Source organism: Pogona vitticeps, chromosome 5 (genome assembly GCF_051106095.1).
Source record: "Pogona vitticeps strain Pit_001003342236 chromosome 5, PviZW2.1, whole genome shotgun sequence".
Classification (NCBI taxonomy): domain Eukaryota; kingdom Metazoa; phylum Chordata; class Lepidosauria; order Squamata; family Agamidae; genus Pogona; species Pogona vitticeps.
The window spans coordinates 127384802-127405102 of NC_135787.1; the positions used below are offsets into that span (position 1 = coordinate 127384802).

At 42.6% G+C, this 20301-nt stretch overlaps 1 protein-coding gene across 9 annotated transcripts in view; it reads left to right on the forward strand.

Annotated features, from left to right (window-relative positions):
• Positions 1-19693, forward strand: part of GRM8 (glutamate metabotropic receptor 8) — a 643193-nt gene extending 623500 nt beyond the window's left edge. For 8 of the 9 annotated variants that reach the window (XM_078376738.1, XM_078376737.1, XM_020797240.3 and 5 more), the window contains one exon: positions 19118-19693. Coding sequence is in view for 3 of the 9 variants with exons in the window: in XM_020797240.3 (XP_020652899.3) it covers positions 19118-19167 (50 nt within the window). In the remaining 6 variants the exon portion in view is untranslated. Of the gene's footprint in view, positions 1-12217; positions 12308-19117 lie in introns of all 9 variants that reach the window. The other variant, XR_012087423.2, reaches the window with a different exon arrangement.
• The last annotated feature ends 608 nt before the right edge of the window (positions 19694-20301 follow it).

The following is a 20301-nucleotide window of genomic DNA, read 5'->3' on the forward strand; positions in this document are numbered from 1 at the left end:
CTGCTCAACAGGCAGGAAGACTCAAAAAGCCAATATCTTCCCTCCCTGAGAGCCTCCCCCCCCTCACGTAATTGAGCTGTCTTGGCTGAATGACAAGAGCTCCCAGCTCTCTGCTTTCCCCCCTCATCATCATACAGCTATTAGACAGCCTTAACTTTCCTCCCTTCTTCTGCCAAAATAATTTGTGGAAACTTTTAGAGGCCCTAGTATACTTATCGTCCAGTTTTCTTTAGAGCTGCTCTTTTAAACGAGCTATAATAGTAGCCAGAATGCCATACAGAAGATATTCCTTCTTGCTAGCAGTTTTGTGACCTGCAGGTCTCAAATTACTTTTCCAGTGACAGTCATGCTACACTGGGCTTTCTGCGACAAGGACATCATTCCAGAAAATGTGGGAGGAAGCAAGTCGAAGAGCTTGCTCCTGGACATATGCTTTCAAGCAAACACTTGCTTATTTTTATTTGTGCATAAAAAGCACATGAATACCACCAAGAGCATCAAACAAAATGCCTATTTGAAAAGGGAATCAGCATAATTAAACCTTTTTTAAAAAAACACAGTACATAACATTTGCAAAGCAGATGAGGAATCTCAGACCCACAGTGGTTCTTGCCCGCAGGATACACCCCCTACACAGATCCTGCCCCCTTCCCACTGCAGCAGGTTTAGAAATCCCCAGTGTTATCCGTGATAAGTCAGGGGAGGATTTCTATGACATTTCACATTTTTCTCTGCAACCTACATTTGAATCCATAAACAAGCTCAATGATGTTTAAGAGTAATCTGGCCTTTCTCACCAGATTACTCATAAACATGTTCAAACCTACCTATAAGCCCATAAGGGACATTGTGGCATTGTGCTGCAAGGTCAGAAAACCAGCAGTCGTAAGATCAAATCCATGCAATGGAGTGAGCTCCCGTCGCTTGTCCCAGCTCCTACCAACCTAGCAGTTCAAAAGCATGCAAATGCAAGTAGATAAATAGGTACCACCATGGTGGGAAGGTAACACATCTCATGCTAGTCATACAGGCCACGTGACCACGGAAACTATCTACGGAAAAAATGCTGGCTCTACGGCTTGGAAATGGGGATGAGCACTGTGCTCTAGAGTCGGACACGACTGGACTAAATGCCAAGGGGAACCTTTACCTTTACTATAAGCTCAAACATAGGTTGCAGAAGAAATATGACATGTCATTGAAATCCTTCCCCTAGTGATCAGGCACAAAAACTTTCTTCACACATGCTATGTCTTCTCCCCAAATACCGAAAATATGTGAGTAGCAAAGCGCAGGCCAATCCATGTACCCTGGAGGAGTTGCTCTTTTGGGCTATAGAGTTTCCTTGATGTTTCTCTCTCTCTCTCTCTCTCTCTCTCTCTCTCTCTCTCTCTCTCTCACACACACACACACACACACACACACACACACACACACACACACACACACACACACACACACACACACACACACACACACACACACACACACACACACACACACACACACACACACACACACACACACACACACACACACACACACACACACAGACCACTCAGTATGATGGACAGGCGGAGCAAACTTCCAGGTGAGCTGTGTACCTGCAAGAGCACTCCTCCAAGGATGCTGTTGTTGCAACTGGCCCTTGGTGAGCCTCCCATGTTTTTTCTTTCTGTTGAAGATGTGATGTGGGGAGAGATCATTTCTGACTGCATTGTTTGGCCACAGGAATGCTCCTCTAGGCCACTTGTCTTAGCTGGTGTTTTGCCCAAATTAGGGATGGCAGGGGGGAAGAGGGGGGAGATGAAGTTGTAGAACCAGTTTGAATCCCTTCTGCAAACACATCTGTCAGAGAAAGACCTAGGGCATGACCCCACTTCATTTGCTCTGTGGAGAATGGAGAAGTGAGGAAATCTCCCTGTCCTCAACAAAGCTGCCCACAGATCTAGGTTTCTTGAGGAATTCTGGAAGGCTGGGTTTAACATGATGGAATGCTATTTTAAGGCAGAGTCAGATTCATATGGACATTGGACTCCTCTCCAATCAGTCCTAAACTATTTGAGGCTTTAGAGCTAAAATCAACACTTTGGACTAGCCCCAAAAGCACACTGGTCCATTTACACTCTATGAGAGGGCAGTCAGGATAGATCTTCCATCACCACTCTGATTCTTCACATTTACTACTGTCCATTCTGCTATTCCTGATCTTCTGACCTGCTCATTCTGATTTATTTAAACCTCATACCTGAGGACAAGATGTACAGTATTGTGACAAACCCAGACCTACTGGGATATGCCACAGTTTCACTAGGCTGCCACCAACCATTCCCTATAAGAAGTCACACAGACCAGGGATGGATTTTCAACAAATAAAAGAATAAGGTTTATTAAATACAACACACAGGGAAAATAAAATGATCAGGTGAATAAGATACAGTAACGTGGCTTAGTCTCAATCATACATACACACAGTTTGGTTCACACAGAACACTTAACTTGAAGCACAGACCCTGAACCTATCAGTTCTGGCTAACCATACAGACACCTGAACCTATCAGGTTGGTACTGACTGACACACAGTAGTACCCTGTCTGACACACAGACTCCCACTCAAGCTTCTTCTCTCAGCTCTTCTTCCCAGCTTCTCCTTCTTCCCTCACACACGCTCCACATATATATACAGTACAGCCCCTCCTCCTGATGTCCCGCCTTCCACTCCCCATAGGATGGAACTTTCCCTCCAAACCCATGACAGACAGGTAACATCAGTGCTGTATGTAACACCTCCCCTCTTTATAAGTTGTTTTGTAGGGGGAAAGCTAAGGTGCTTTTCACCAAAAAACAACCTGGATAAAACACACCAAAACAGTTATACATACAATATCATACTTACTTATACTTACACTCTAAGTGAAACATTTACCATTTACAATACATCAAGTTACCTTTATTCATACAAACCAAGTTCAAAAAAAACAGGTACATTTAACCTTTGGTCACCAAAATATATACATAGTCCATGTTTCTTTCGCCGTCTTCATTCTTCGGGTCTTCTTGACAAGGCGTCAGCAACACAGTTCACTGACCCTCTGACCACCTTCACTTCAAAGTCATAGTCTTGCAGGTTTAAAGCCCACCTCATAAGTTTGCTATTGTGGGTTTTCATTGTCTTTAACCATTGCAGTGGTGAATGGTCAGTGCACAGAATAAAATGTCTTCCCCAGATGTAAGGCTTGGCCTTCTGGATCGCATAGACTATGGCCAGGCACTCCTTCTCCACAGTTGCCAAATGTCTCTCACCTTTCTGGAGTTTCCTACTCAGGTAGGACACTGGATGCTGGTCACCATTTTCATCCTCCTGGCAAAGAACTGCTCCTACCCCGCTGTTAGACGCATCGGTGTAGATGATGAACTCCCGGTCGAAGTCTGGAGCACGCAGCACTGGATAGTTGATGAGGGCCTCCTTCAACCTCTGGAACGCCTCCCCACAGTCGCTGGTCCACGGGATGCGGTCATCAGTCTTCTTCCGCGTCAGATCGGTCAGCGGAGCCGCAATCTCACTAAACCTCGGGATGAACTTTCTGTAGTAGCCCACCAACCCAAGAAATGATTTGACCTTTTTCTTGGTGTTGGGTCTAGGCCAATCACGAACGGCTTCTATCTTGGCCTCTAGGGGTTTTATCACTCCTCCCCCTACTATGTGACCCAAGCATTTCATTTCTGGGCTACCCAGCTGCAGTTTGTTCTCTTTACAGGGCCTAGGCCAAAGCACTTCCTCCCCTGGGTCAAAGTGCCTCTCTCTAGCTTTGTGGTCATACCATGTTTTCTGTCTGACCTTCTGAGCTTGCAGGTTTTCTGCTGCCAGCTCTAGGTTTCTCTTTAGGTCATTCATCAAGGTGTCTATGTATGTCACAACGTCTTGTGGGTCATCCTGGGTGATCTGCTCCCAATTTTGTTTGATCAAATCAAGGGGCCCTTTCACCCTTCTCCCAAATAAAAGTTCAAACGGACTGAACCCGGTACTGGCTTGTGGCACTGATCGATAAGCAAACAAAAGGGATTGCAGCTTCTGGTCCCAATTGTTTGGATTCTCTGCCAAGTAAGCCCTAATCATGCGCATTAGAGTCCCATTGAACTTCTCAGTTAACCCATTACTTTCAGGGTGATAGGCAGTGGTTTCCTTGTGCTTAATTCCACAGATTTGCCATACGCGTTTCATGAGCTTCGATGTAAATGATGCTCCCAAATCTGTGATTATTTCTGAGGCAAATCCCATCCTGGACATATACCCCACCAAGGCATCTGCCACTGTGTTAGTTTCAATGTTAGTCAAGGGTATGGCTTCAGGGTACCTCGTGGCATGGTCCACAATGGTGAGAATGAACCTGTTCCCCCTCTTTGTGGCCTTGGGCAAAGGTCCCACAATATCCACCCCTATGCATTTGAACGGAGTGTCAATCACAGGCAAAGGGCACAACTTTGCTTTGGTCCTGTCGCGGTTATTCCCCTGCCTTTGACACACATCACATTGTTTACAGAACTCCCTGATCTGCTTCCCTATGTCAGGCCAGTAAAAATTCTGTGTGATTCTCTGCTGTGTTTTGTTCACCCCTAAGTGCGCAGCAAACATGTCAGAGTGCCCCCTTTGTAAGATCATGGGGCGATACTTTTCAGGTACCACTAGCTGACTTCGGATCCCATCTCCCCCTTTTGAGATATTCCTCAGGGTCTCTCTATACAAAATCCCCTTTTTCTCTAGAAATCTCACTGGGGTTTCAGGTGTTAGCTGGGCGTCAGTCACCTGTTCAAAACACTTTTGGAGAGTGGCGTCTGCCTTTTGCTCTTGGCCAAATCAGCTGTCTGTGGTTAAGGTTTCCACCACAGCTTCTGAACTCCCCTCTGCTTCCGTCTCTGGCTCATCAGTACCCCCCTGAACTGTCCCCGTGGTGGCTTGTGAACGTGTAATCACTAGCACCCGTTTCACATGTTCAGCCAGGTCATTTCCCACGAGCACGGCTGCTGGCAGAGTCGATGAAATCGCTAGCCGCCAAACTCCCCTCCAGCCTTGAAAGTTCATAGGTACCTCCGCTACTGGCAGTGAGATCACCTGCCCCTCAATCCCTGCCACCTTCATGCTCTCATTTGGGATTACATACTCCCTAGGAATAATATCTGGATGGCACAGGGTCACCTGGGAACAAGTGTCCCTCAGCCCCCGATACTGATGGTCAAGTATTCCTACGTCCACCCCTGCGGTTTCAAACAACTGAGAATCTGTTCTCACGAGCAAGCAGCGCTTGACCTCCACAAGAGGACCATTTTCCTCAGCCTGATCAGCAGATGTAACTGTTCCAGATTGAGTAGCCATGGCAACAGGCTCCCTCAGTGACAAGGGGCTTTGCTCTTTCTGGACACAGAACACAGCTTTTGGCTTGGTTCCACTCGAATCCTGAGGCACAATTCCTTTTAGCTGCTTTAATTTCTCACACTCTGAGATTAGATGGCCCTTTCCCTGACAGAAATAACATTTTCTGCTATATTTTGAGTCTTTCTCATCTTGTTTTGGTTTTCCCTCCAAAATCTGAGGTCTTGGTTTCATGTCTGAGGGCTTCCCTTCACCATGGGCCCCTCCCCCTTGCTGGCTTTTCCCTGGTCCCTGAGAGTACTTGCTGTAGGTTTCTTTGGGTTTATCTACAGATTTCCACTCAGCACCTAAGGGTTTTCTTATTTGATAAATAAAATCTGCGATCTCTGCTGCTTCGGCCACAGATTTCGGTTTCCTTTCCCTCACCTGGAATTTCAGTTCCCCATGCAGGACTGAATAGAACTGTTCCAGCGCTATCAAGTCTTTGAGCTGCTGGAAGGTCTCTGTCCCCTCCTGAGATAGCCATTTCTCTAGCAGCCTCACCAATTGGGCCCCCACTTGGGTAAAAGTCTGCTCTGGTTTCTTGGTGATTGACCTGAATCTTTGCCTCAGCTGTTCCGCATTTATCCCATGTCTGGCAAACACCAGTTTTTTAAACTCTGCAAAATCTTTCATCAGTTCCTCTGGCATCTCTGCATAGACTTCTGCAAGGCTGCCACTGATTAAAGATCGCATGATGGTCATCTTCTCAGTTTCCCTTACTGAGAAGTCCACAAACGCTCTTTCCACTAGGGAAAAGAACACTTCAGGACAATCTCCCTTGTGGTACACAGGGAATTTCTTCAGGTCAGCTTTAGACAATTGGCCTCCCTCAGAATCCCTATTGTTATTATTGTTCTGGTTCATCATTTCCAATTTTCTTAGCTCAAACGCCATTTTCTCTCTCTCCAATGCCAATTCAAATTGTCTTTGTTTCTCCCTTTCCTGCATTTTTTCTCTCTCTAATCTTTCCTCCATTTCAAATTGCCTCATCCTCAGTTCATGCTGTTGGGCTATGAGCATTTTTTTGAGTTCTGGGTTCTGTTCTCCCGTGCTGTCATCCTGCACTGAGCCAAATTCATCCTCAGAACCTTGGTCTACCTGGGGGTCTTTCACTTCACCCATTTCTGCCATTTGGCTTCGAGTCAAGGGCATAATCCCCCCCCCAGAACAGGCTGCTTTCAAAAGTCAAGCCTCAAAATAAAGCGACCACTTTTTTTTTCTTTTGCCTCAGACCCAGCCTTCTCTATAGATTGCTGCTGTTCTTCAGCACTAACTTGCAACAGTTGCGAGCCAGAGTCTACCCCCCTCTGCTAGGCCTCTCAGCAGGCAGGCTAGATCACTGCTACTACACAGTTTTGCCTCAGCTTTTTTCCCGCCAAAACAGGCTGCCTCAGAGCTCCCTAATCTAGTCCCCAATCTGAGGTTACACGTTCTTCTACTAGCGCACCTCCCCGTGAGGTACACCTAGAAGATTACCTACGTGCTCTCAGATTGTCCCTGACTAGACCCCCCTTGCTCTGGGCACTCTTGCCAAGGCTTTGCTGGACCCCTGGACAACTGGACCAGTCGTATCCCACACGCTGGACACCAATCAATGTGACAAACCCAGACCTACTGGGATATGCCACAGTTTCACTAGGCTGCCACCAACCATTCCCTATAAGAAGTCACACAGACCAGGGATGGATTTTCAACAAATAAAAGAATAAGGTTTATTAAATACAACACACAGGGAAAATAAAATGATCAGGTGAATAAGATACAGTAACGTGGCTTAGTCTCAATCATACATACACACAGTTTGGTTCACACAGAACACTTAACTTGAAGCACAGACCCTGAACCTATCAGTTCTGGCTAACCATACAGACACCTGAACCTATCAGGTTGGTACTGACTGACACACAGTAGTACCCTGTCTGACACACAGACTCCCACTCAAGCTTCTTCTCTCAGCTCTTCTTCCCAGCTTCTCCTTCTTCCCTCACACACGCTCCACATATATATACAGTACAGCCCCTCCTCCTGATGTCCCGCCTTCCACTCCCCATAGGATGGAACTTTCCCTCCAAACCCATGACAGACAGGTAACATCAGTGCTGTATGTAACAAGTATTAGTCCCCCAGAGTTACATTTTCCTACAGAATCCACACACTACCAGGCCTGCAATTAATTAGGGATCTGAGAGGATGATGACATGGGCATTTAGCCCACTGTTTTGTCTGCTTCAGGGATGGGCTGTTTCACTCCTTTTCCAGTGTCCAGACATTTGCAACAGTGAACCAGCCCACCCCCACAGCATTTCTACCCACACCTTTCCGAGTCCTTGCAGGGGCTGCACTCTTTTTTTAGAAGCAGGTCAGATCGCTCCAGATCACTTCATTTCCAGGATATGTGATGGCTGGGAATGAACCAAAGCAGAGCTTCCTGCTGTTCATTTGTTATCTGATTTGAGTTTTCCAATATGATTAGTGGCTTAAACAGACCGCTAAACAATTATGATATTGGAAAACTGGGCAATTCAAAACTCACTTCCTCTGCTCCTCTGTAGAGCAGAGGGAAGGAGCAAAGAGTTATGACTTTTTTAAAAAACTAATTAGGGCAGTGCTGATGTACTGTACATTTTTGATGTTAAAAAGGTAAGACAGTTGAGAGGGGGAGAGAGAGAGATGCCAACCGATGTGTAGCATTTAATGGGCAGGCAGTGCATCACTGCCTAGACTTGTGTCTTTTAAATAATAAAATATCATAACTTGGGGGAGTGGGTTAGGGTTCAGCTTCAGGTTGGCACACAAGTTCATGCTTGCCATGTGGATGTCTACACATCAATAGCACACTGGTGCCACCAGGGTTGTGTAGATCACGGCGACAGAAATAGAGGCAGAAGTGGTTCCCGCAAAATCAGAATTGGAGTTGCAGCAGTGAGAGGGAGGAGGCTGGAAAAAAAGAGGTATTTCATGTGAAGATGAAGTTCTGTGCTGTGCATACGTTCACACGGTCTGTCTCTTTCCCCCTCCACATCCACACCATCGCCATCTCAGCCCCAACCCACCCAGCCCCTAAAACAAATAAAGTGTGTTGGGGTTGAAGTATGTGGCATGCACATGGATGGGGTGAAGGTTGTGTGTGGCGGAAACAGCAAGCAATCTGCTTTTGCAAATGGTTTCTGGCCTGATTATCCTGGCTCCCCCCCTCCCGCTTCAGGAAACCTAAAGGCAAAGGATGAGGGTTGGCAAGTGATTAAAAGAGGAAGGACCTAATAGTGTTGCTTGGGCTGGTTATGCTTCATGGATGCAAAAAATCGCACCATGTGGCATACCAGATCTCTACCTGGCCTTAAATGACCCTATCTAGCCCACACCAGCCCCCTCTCAAAGATCCATGTAGTCCAGTCCTGAATCTCACTGCTTTGAAGAAAAGAGAGATAGAAAGACTCCCCTTCTGCTCTCACCTTGAGACTCTCCCTCCGTAAGATGTCTTTGGAGACAAAATATCACAGGATATCTCACAGGAAATCTTAGTTGTGACTCACTGTTTCCCATACAAATGATAAAAATACCTTTCTTGTTCACTTTAGAAGACTTTATTGTTCACTTTGGACCAGCAGTTCATTGAAAGCTTACCATCTTAGCACAGTGCAGGGCATTCCACTCTTAACCTTTTTTGGAATTCAGCTGTCTTTCATATCAACTGTGGTTTAAAATATTGCAGACACTCAGTCAAACAAACAAACAAACAAACAAACAAACAAACAAACAAACAAACAAAATAAATAAATAAATAAATAAATAAATAAATAAATAAATAAATAAATAAATAAATAAATAAATAAATAAATAAATAAATAAATAAATAAATAAATAAATAGCCATGTGATCTGGTCCTTAAAATTACACAAATACAAGAGCTGACAATACCTTCCTTCCTTCCTTCCTTCCTTCCTTCCTTCCTTCCTTCCTTCCTTCCTTCCTTCCTTCCTTCCTTCCTTCCTTCCTTCCTTCCTTTATTTATTTATTTATTTATTTATTTATTTATTTATTTATTTATTTATTTACAATATTTTTACCAGTGGCTTCTGGGCGGCATACAACATTAAAACTTAAAAACATTAAAAACATTAAAAAGACAATATAAAATATCCTATATTAAAACAATTCTTAAAACATTAATATTAATAAGTCCTGCTGCTCATGTGGCCAGCTAGAGAATACTGTTTAATTAAAATGCTGGCTAAACAGAAAGGTCTTTGCCTGGCGCCGAAAAGCCATAAGTGTTGGAGCCAGGCGGATCTCTATAGGGAGGGCATTCCAAAGTTGGGGGGCAACAGCCGAGAAGGCCCTATTTCGACATCCCATCCCCCTCACCTCTTTCAGGGATGGGGCCTTCGGAAGAGCTTCCTGGCCTGATCTTAGAGGACAGACAGGCTCATATGGAAGAAGGTGGTCCTTTAGATCAGTGGTCCCCAACCTTGGGCCTCCAGATGTTATTGGACTTCAACTCTCAGAGATCCTGGCCAGCAGAGGTGGTGGTGAAGGCTTCTGGGAGTTGTAGTCCAAAAACATCTGGAGGCCCAAGGTTGGGGACCACTGCTTTAGATAACCAGGTCCTGAGCCATTTAGGGCTTTATATGTCAAAGTAAGCACTTTGAATTGGGCCCGAGCAACAACCGCCAGCCAGTGTAAATTTTTCAGAACCAGTGTGATATGAATCTGTGCGGCGGTACCACTTATTAGACCACTAAATATTTTAACAACACTGAACTTTCATGGGTCAAATCCACTTCTTCAGGCTATGCACTATATCATTTTGGGATAGTGCAGTTTTCCTCTAAAAGCTCCACATAAGAGAAAGGTTTTAATCCCGTTCCCTTTGCCGCTCCACTCTCCTGCTTGATCCTTCTCATTCTCCTTTTTTTATTGAGCAGTGGAGAGGGATACAACTGGCCCTTCTAAATTCACTTTTAATGTGAAAATGCAGATTGAGAAAAAGAGAATGACAGGAATATGAGCGCAAGATTACATGTATCACTGTGGGACCCTCTCTGGCATCTTAAATAGCCCCCCTCTATTTAGCTGTGCTACTGGCTGTACTCATAGGTCAACATGCTTGGGTGTAAGCCTCTGGTGACCTTATAAGGAGTAATTTTTAAATAAATGTACATTAGACAGCCTCATGTTGTTTTATTTTGAGCTGGTCTTTAAATGTCTGTTAGTTCCTTGAGTTTATGACACCAAATTTACAACCATCTCTGGTCACCTACACTTGCCAAGTGTAATTCATATTTCAACTGCAAATTGCCCACAGCCCTTAAAATGAAAATGCCAGCTGCGGAGGCTTTGAAATCCCCAAACAGAAGCAGTAAGCTCATTATAGTAAATTGGGGATGATACTTGAGAGTTGCGTTCAGGAAATCAAGAGAGAAAATGAAAGCTAAGCACGTCAACAGTGACTTTTATTTTTTTTCCCTGAGCCTACAAAATAGAATCGACAAAAATGTGATTGACTCAGGAAACACCACACACAAATTCTTCAGGGGACAACTCATTTTAGTCCATTAGAAGCATAGGCAGCCATAGATTCAGTAGTATTTGCTGCTGCTTACTTCAATAACATTTTTAATGCACAGATTGAACCATTGTTCTGATGGCTGTCATCTTTACAGCCTGTATTTTTGATGAATGACTGAAGTGGATATATAACAACATCATCAAGGCTATTCTCTCTATGATTAAAATAGCATCTGTGTGTGAATTCTTCAACCCAAGTTGAATAATCTTCCATCAGCAGATTTAACTGAGTCCCCCCTCCCTCCAGTTCTCTGTAGGGACATGTATCTTTGACAGGTCTGTTTCTTTGGACTTCTTATTTTCACCTCTTAGCTCCTTTCTTCACAATTGCATTTTGACCAACCAAACTCTTACCTGGTTGTGCTCCTCCTAATCTATTTTTTAAAAATATCCACATTTTCCAAACTGCACACACACTGTTTTCATGAATCCCACAGTTGACTAAAGCATGCTTGTATACATTTTTGACATATGCATTTTTTCTATGCACATTTTTTCTAAATGTGCATATTTTACTGGATATATTTTCCAAAGTTTTGAAATACGTGGTTTTTCTGTACACAAAGTTCTATACGTTTCTGGGTGTTGCAGGTAAGAGAAATTCTTGGCAAGGAATTTACTCACATCCCTAGTTCCATGATGCATCAAAATTACTTTGATTAAAAAATTGTGAACTGCTTCCAGAATGTTAAAAGATCTGTTCACAGAACAACTGACACAAGGTTAAAACATGGAAAGGGTGCATGAAATATCAGCTGCTCTCTTCCCTCCTCCTTCTCTTTTTAGCCAATGTTCTGAACGAAGCCTGTGTATGGTTTAATGATGTATTGGATTGCAGATGTTGTTGGATTACAAGTTCACCATGACTGACCATGAGCAGCCATGCTGTTTGGTGAGAATGGAATCCAACATTGGAAGGGCAGTAATTCCTACATATCTGATCTAAGACATATCTGTAGACACTTTGATAGTGTTGCTAGTTATGGAGGAGAAGAAGAAATTATGGAATCTATAGGGAAGAAATTCATCAGAAGAGTCAAGCCAAGTCAGAGGTTTATGATCTGAGTGAGAACAAGCAACAGATTTGGCGGGTGGGGGTATGCACTATAAAGGGGTTGTTTTGATCAAGGCTGCTTGGATGCATTTATTCACACCAGATTGAAAAAAAAATGAAAAAGAGAGTTTCCCTCCTCTAATTGGCTGCTCAGAGTGACACTGCTTCTTGCCCTCTGTGCATAGAGAGAGCCATTAGCAACGAAAGCATACAGCAGTGACACATGATGTTTTCCTGTCTGAAAAAGCAGGAGCCCAGATCTTCCCCTTATAAAGGTAAGCCGTTTCAGAAGTCTAGCTGCTCCATTCAGAGACATGTTTCTTCCTTCACTTCCTCTGATCTCATAGTGCTTCACGGCGTGAGCCTTCAAGAATTGTGTTAGGTCTGGTGAATTAACCAGATTTGCACTTCCCAAACTGATACACACAGTTATCCTCCAGTTTTCAAATTCTCCATATTTTATTATCTACTTTTCACATTCTCTACTCAGAAATATATCAGAAAGCATGTGAAAATGTATTCACATACGCATGCTTCTAGATAAAATGCAAACAACATTTGGAATGTTTAAGGTAAAATGAGGATAGTCATAATGTAAAATTTTTATTGTAATTTTTTTTAATGGCAGATTTTAAAATCTGGGATGAGGAAGTGTTATGGAATTGACTTATGATGAATACAGTCAGAACATACTCTGAACAATAATCAGAAATCGAGTGGTCCACCCCTTCCTGCTGCATTATAGGGTTGATCCAGAAAGCAGACTATACTTCAGTTTGATTATTTTTAAGCCACTGGGACACTTCTATAATATAAGACATTAATATTCCTGAACTCAGTGAAGAAGAAAATATTACAAAGTGTTTAACATCTAGCAGCAGCAAGATTTTCGATTACTAAATTGTAGGTTAGATTAAGAGAAACTGCATTTCCTTCAGGATCTTCATTAAAGCACGTTGTGGGCCTGCAGTGTGTAATTTCACTGAAATGTAAAGGATTAATCAAAGCCAGATAATTAAACAAAAATATCTTTAATCAATTGAGATCCCAAAATTGGATTATTTTCTGAAGGGAAGATGTATGGCTCAGTGGGGAAAGCAGTCTTCTAGTCAGCATGCAATTGAGCTTTCAGAGAGATACATGAGATTCTGCTTCAATTTGCAAATGTTACTCAAATCCTCTCCATTGTCTGCTTTTAAGTCAATCCTCAAGCAGGGGCTCAAATACCAAATTAGTCTCATTTCTAAGATGAGTGATGTTGCTTTCACATCTCTTCCCTATTCCTGGTACAGAAAGGATAATAACATCATAGTACTACAGCATGTGTTAATATTTGTATTCATTATCTTAGTAGTTCATACATCATAAGTGGTGATATTATATGACAAGGATAAGGAAACAGAGAATAAGCCCTATTGAACTGCATGTGACATACTCCTTTAGATATTGTTGAAGTCAACTTCCCATTGAGCCCAGCCATTATGCCCAGTGCTTAGGGATGGTGAAAATGACAGCCCAACATGTCTGGATTTCCACTGGTTTCTGCCTCTGATTTAGGATGAGATAAATTTTAGATTAAGGCATAGTGCAGACCTGGGCAAAGTACGGCCCTCCAGATGTTCCTGAACTGCAAATCCCAACATTCCTCACTGTGTGGGCTAGGCCCAACTCTCCTCACACTATTGGCTGTGTGGGCTAGGCCCAAATCTCCTCACTATTGGCTGTGTGGGCTAGGAATTATGGGAGTTGCAGTTCAGCAACATCTGGAGGGTTGCATTTTGCCCACCCCTGGCATAGTGAGTTACCTAGTGTGAGGCCATTGCTGAAAGATTTAAATCAAGAATGTCCCAGGTACCATCTAATATTTTTTAAGCCTCCTTAAATTTTTTTTAAAAAACACTTTACATCTTCTTGATCCCCTCCTTCCCTTAATGCAGTACAATAACTGTATCGAAATGAGGGTGAGAGAATCTTTCAAAATAGTAATGTAGTATTTTGTAAAGCTATCTTATTGTGTGCATGAACATAATAACCTTATATTATAGGATTATATATAAAGGAAATAAGTACACAGATGAATGGATTGAGTACAGATACAGTCATGTTAAATTAGTTAACACCAACGTAACACCAAATTAGTTAACACTTGATTTCAGTGTGTCTACTTCAGTGGTTCCCAACCTTGGGTAACCCAGGTGTTCTTGGGCTGCATTTCACAAAAGCCTTCACCACCAGCTGTGTCTGCTGGGGTTTCTCAGAGTTGCTGTCCAGTAACACCTGGGTTGCCCCAAGTTGGGATCCACTGGTCTACTTTAATCAGGTGCAAGTCCAAATCATTAAGGTGTTTGAATTCCAGGGCTACTTTTATTGGAGGCTCATCTGCAAGCTTAGTGATTTCACCAGAAGCATGAGTAGAGATGGGAGTATTCATATATGAATACAAATAACCCCCAACAGGTGGAAGTAATAAGGATACGGCCCCATGGGGCCAGACTGTCCACTCACCATTTTGCCACTGACACGAGCTCAGCGGAGCCTTCCTATCGCGCTGTTGTCCACAATAGATTAGCCACTCCTGGCAGGAGGCAGGATGCCAAACCTCTTTGCCAGGTTGCAGAGTGGCTAATTCATTGCCGACAGCAGCATGATAGGAAGGCTCCACAGAGCTCACGTCAGCAATGGAATGGTTAGTGGACAGTCCAGCCCCATAATGATAACCCTCTCTATTTCCACCCGTGGGGGGGGATATTTGTATACAAATACCCCCATCTCTAGCCTAGAGCTTTCCTGGCATCCCTCATCAGGGGAAGGGGAATGATATAAACCTTGAGAAGTAAAGCCCAAACTCTGAAGCAAGCTAGGCCAATGATTGCGAGGGAAGGCAAATGATGCATGTCTTCCTTTCAAAACCCCTAGTATGAACTATCACTAGCTCAATTGGTTAAATTGTGTAGTGCTTCTGTAAACTTAATTTATTAGCAAAAAAATAAATTATGTTGGCTCTGTAGAGTTACCAGACTAGCTCCCAGGAAAAATGCAGATGAGCTTTGTGTACTACAATTCTGGCATTATCTCCCAGGATCATCTGAATCTGCCCATGTCTATATGATTATAACACACTGTGTGCCAATAACTTTCATGTTGGTGTTTGATGATAATGCATCCCCATGTCCTAACTGGAGAAAGTCTATGTTTGCTTTTCAATAGATTGATCCCCTGATGTCTTTAAAGGCAGCATTTGCAGGGTTAGAGTCACATCTTTTCACAAAGCCAAAAGCAAACATAGAATTGACATGGAATATTCTAATATTTATATTGATCAAAAATCTGAACATTTGTATGGATCCACGAGGATCCATGTTTTTGTTCAAACACCGAGGCATCCAAGAGAAATTTAGACAACCACCTGGCAGATGTCCTTTGATTTGTATTCCTACACTGAGCAGGGGGTTGGAACCGATAGCCTTATAGGCCCCTTCCAACTTCCTGATTCTATGATTTCTGTGCTATAGCATTTGGGCACAGATGGGACATCTAACTGGACAGTGGTTTGGGGATGATCCTACATAAAAATCATGTGGATCCATGAGGATCAGTGCTTTGGATTGGTTTGTGTGTTGTTTGTTTTTAAAATTTCACTACTGCAAAGTCATGCACCAAAGGACTCATGGTTTCTATAGTGTTGTCTGTGGGTACAGATAGGATCTGTGATCTGATGATGGTGTAGAGAGGATTCTACCTAAAAATCATATGAAATCATGTGGCTCCATGCCACAGATCCATGTTTTTGCAAAGTCATACACTGAAGGTTCCATGATTTCTGTGGTGTAGTCTGTGAGCATTGATGGAACCTATAATTGATGGTGATTTAGCAAGGATCTCTTATAAAATTCATATGAAATCATTAGGATCCATTCCTGATTTCATGAATCTGCCTTTTACTTTCTTCCCTAGCTAAGGGTCTTTTATAGCTGGCAACTGCAAAAGTGGAACCACCGGCTGAGCTGCCCCGGATATGGCTCCTATAAACAACTACAGTGGTGCCTCACACAGCGAGGTTAATCCGTTCCGGATTAACCCTCGCTGTGTGAAAACATCTCTGTACGGATCAAAAAAAGCTGTTCCAATAGCAGCTTTACTCACCATACAGCGATGTTTCTCTGATGGCCAGCAGCCATTTTCGCGCCCTCCCCTCGCTTAACGAGGGCGCGAAAACGCTGCGTGTGGCCATTTTGTGGCTTTCGGTGGCCATTTTGAAGCCACCGAACAGCTGATTGGCGGGTCACAAAGCGAAGATCGGTAAGCGAACTGCTTACCAACCTTCGCTCTGCGATTTTGAGCCATAGGGGCCGTCGGTGTGCAATCGCATTTGCGATCGCTAGAACGGCCCCGTTGTGTGGATTCGTCGTTCTACGGTGCACTCGTTGTGCGAGGCACCACTGTACTCCCCAAGAGTGGACTTGGAGCTCTGTGGTTAGCTGCCTGACCTGACAATCAGTCCTGCACAAAACTTTCTCTAGGTCCACCCCAGTGTTGCCGAGGGAATTGACTGACTGATGCCAGGCTATCTGACCAGGGATATTTGCACTATTGCACACAAAAACAAAGTATATGAATCACCAACACCAAGAATAGTTAATTTTGTTTCACTCTGGACAGGCACATTTCCCCGAATCAGCATGAAATCAACCATGAAATGACCCAGCTCCTGGGGCTTTTGCTTCATAGTTCATTTCATGTCAATCTCTAATACATTGAAAATACATTGTTTCCTATGTGGTAGAAGGGACCTTGTTTCATATCTGAACTAGGATGTCGTAATTGGACACAATCAGGGAGGTAACCTGAGTTTCTTGAGCTTCTTACATCTAGCTGATGCCTATTAGAGAATTATGAACTTTTGCCTCCCTCCATGAAAACGTGTGCATGTGTGTGTGAGGAAACCCTCAAAATTTATGTGCATATTTTCATGTTTTTTTTAAAGGTGAACATTTTTGAAAGGTGTACATTTCCTTCCATGACTAAAGAGTGTTTCCACACACCTCATGCACATTTTTAAAGCATGTACATTTTATTAATGTATTTCTGTTATTGAAATAGCATCCCAAACTCAGAAATGTGTGGCTTTCGGATCACAGGCTGTGTTAGTCTGGGTTTGTGTTTGGTTCAAATTCCATGTGTTTGGAAGTTGCAAACTGGCAAATTCCAGTCAAAACTGAACTGAACAGGATTTCTCATCAATCCCTAATCACAACAGATACTATTTGTCCTCTACCCCTGCATTTCTCATCTTCCATCTAATCTTAAATCACTAAGTTTCAGCAGAGAAAACTCTGCTTCAAAATACTAGTGTTCTTTTGACTAGATTATTTCTGTGCCAAGTTCAGAACATGGTTTCTCATATAAGAACATTCATGGTGGCTGCTTTGAAAATTTTAGCTTCCTTTCTATGTCTTGTGAGCCTCATGACACAATGGTTAAACTGCTGTACTGCAGCCAAAACTGTGCTCACGACCTGGGGTTCAATCCCAAGTAGCCGCCTCAAGGTTGACTCAACCTTCTATCCTTCCAAGGTCGGTAAAATGAATACCCAGCTCGCTGGGGGGGGGGCAATATGTGTGACGTTCCATCTAGTGTTCCCTGTTTGTTTCCCCCAAACCAAGGTTCACTCTGGCGACGTTTTCTCCTTCATTCACTGCCACCAGTGGATATTCCTTATCAACACTTGCCCAATATTTGAATCAGACACTTGCTGCCAGCATAACTTGTTTATTTAGATTGGATTTAAATCACAGATGTTCTTTTTAATCATTACATAGAACCACTCATTAAAACTTCTTATCTTTGGTTAGACATTCAATCCTTCCTTTGTTTTATTGATTTATTCACTTTAACCAACTTATTAATAATATCAGTGCTTAAAGCACCATCAGGCGGTATATAAGCAGCACGCTTTGCTTTTGTTGCTTTTTTGTAGTTACATATCATAACGTTGCTTTTGACTTATGACAACCATAATAGGGTTTTCAGGGTATGTGAGATGGTCAAAGTTTTTCCATCGCCACCCCACAGTGAGTTTCCATGGTCAAGAAGGGACTTGAACTAAGGTCCTATTTTAACACCTTGTCCACTACCTACATTGGCTCTTCCCTTCTGTACCTCAAAGCTAAAATAACTGAAGAAAACACTGTAAAACGAAATAAGCAAAGCCTCTGATGAAATAGCATCCAAACAACAGCTGACAGAAAACTTCTCATGTCATTGCAACACCTTTTTGATAGCCACTTACCACATCTAGCTATCCATCAAAACCCCCTCTTTGACTCTTACATATCTATTTACACTAGTGGAGGAGTCTGCTCTGATGATACTCACTCCCTGTTCCATGAACATTCCTTCTATCTGAAGAAGTCTCAGGCTTACAGTAATCAGGGATAAATAAAACAAGTGGAATGGAATGAAAGAATAGGGAAGCATTAAAAGATTGCATACTTTAGACCTTTGCATAAAGGAGACTGTAAATCCACAGCCCACAAAAGTATAAGAAAGTCAGTCTTGCCTCATATACAAGAGTGCCATATTTAATAGGATGCCCTGGTTCAATTTGCAAATCAACTGACATATCGACTTGCTTTGGGCAGGTCAACATCTCTGCACCTAATACATCTCTCGGTATACTTTGAGGATGAATCACTGCTGTGGGACATAGGAGCAAAATACATCCGTGATAAATAAGACACAGCAATGTGTGCATGTGGAGCCAGCAGGGCAAATAAATCAACTAAATGGTAGAGAGGAATGTAAAGCAACTGAGGAATCTCTTCTGACTCTCAAGTGTAGCAATCAACCTGACCTCAGCAAAAACAAACCAAAGCATGAAGCATACCTATTAAGTTCCTTGGCAGGCACTATTAATGCCCCTATCAAGTTCCATTCTGTTCCTTTGAAGATGTTAAGATGGCGTATCCTCAGCACAAAACTCTTCATAGAACTGTTAAGCTTCTTAAACCCACTTCTTTTCATAACCATAAGAAGGGATTTTCTGTATTCACTTAGCTGATCTGCATTTTGGTTTTGCTTTATAGCTTCCTCCAGCAAGACGACTTATGTCAGCTACAGCAATCACGCAAACTGAGCGGGGAAACCAAACATATCTGAAGACTTGCAGTATGTGAACTTAAGAACCATGATGACTACAATGTCATAAGAACTCAGCCTTTGCGGCATCTCTAGCAAACAGTCTAAATATGTAAAGGACAACGATTAACTATGTGCCCAAGACAGGAGGGGCAGGTGGGTTGGGAGAGAAATGACCCAGAATTATATTATATGACTTCATGTCAAATGTCCAAACTGTTTACTCATGAAAGAAGGTGAATCACGAAAGGAAAACAAAATGTTAGCTTGTGAAAAAAAATGCTGTTGAAATAAAAAACATGTCTGATGTTATACTTGTAAGTACTTTTTTGTGATTGTGAGAAATTTCCATTCCTGTTCCACACTTGTTCAACTTGTATAAGAAGATGAAGTTTGTTCCTTGTGATGGCTGACTGAATTGAAGCCCTGCGTTGTGCTAATGATAAATGCAATGGTTGACGCATGCAAATTTTTATACAAAGTAATTTATTTCTATTAATAAAGGAATGTTTTGCAAATGCTGAGACTTGTTTCGTTGCCATTTTGACGGATGTGTCTGTATGCCTGGTACAATTTTTCGGAATCTTTTTAGAAAAACCCAGGAAACTAACAATGACCATGAAATTGCAGATGTAAATTGAGCAAATACAAGTATGACTGCTATGATGGAAAGTATCCAGTAGGACCCTGATTTGTACCTGACATTCCACTTATCCATAGTTTGTCACAGCCCTATATACAACACTGAAGAGCAGCTCCTTGTGGCCTTTGTCCCAGTCCCTTATATCTTGTATATAGGGCTTCCTCATATCAATGGTTTCAGGCATCCACAATAGATCCTGGAACTGATTTCCTGCAGATATGGGAGTCCTGTTGTATTTTGCATTTAAAATATCTTGTGCAAAATACAACATATTATAGATTTCCCCCCTAAAATATAAGCGGTGTGCGTGTAAAAAAGAAAACTTTAAAAAAAAAGAAATGTGAAAAATGGGGAGGCTTTTTTTCTATTTTCATGCCCAGTGGTGTGAAAGCTTTTTAAGTGTTCCATACTTACCTGCAAGAGTAAAATAAATGAAGATGTTCATACCTATCATCTTCATGAATATTTCTGTCTGGACCCATTTTGAAA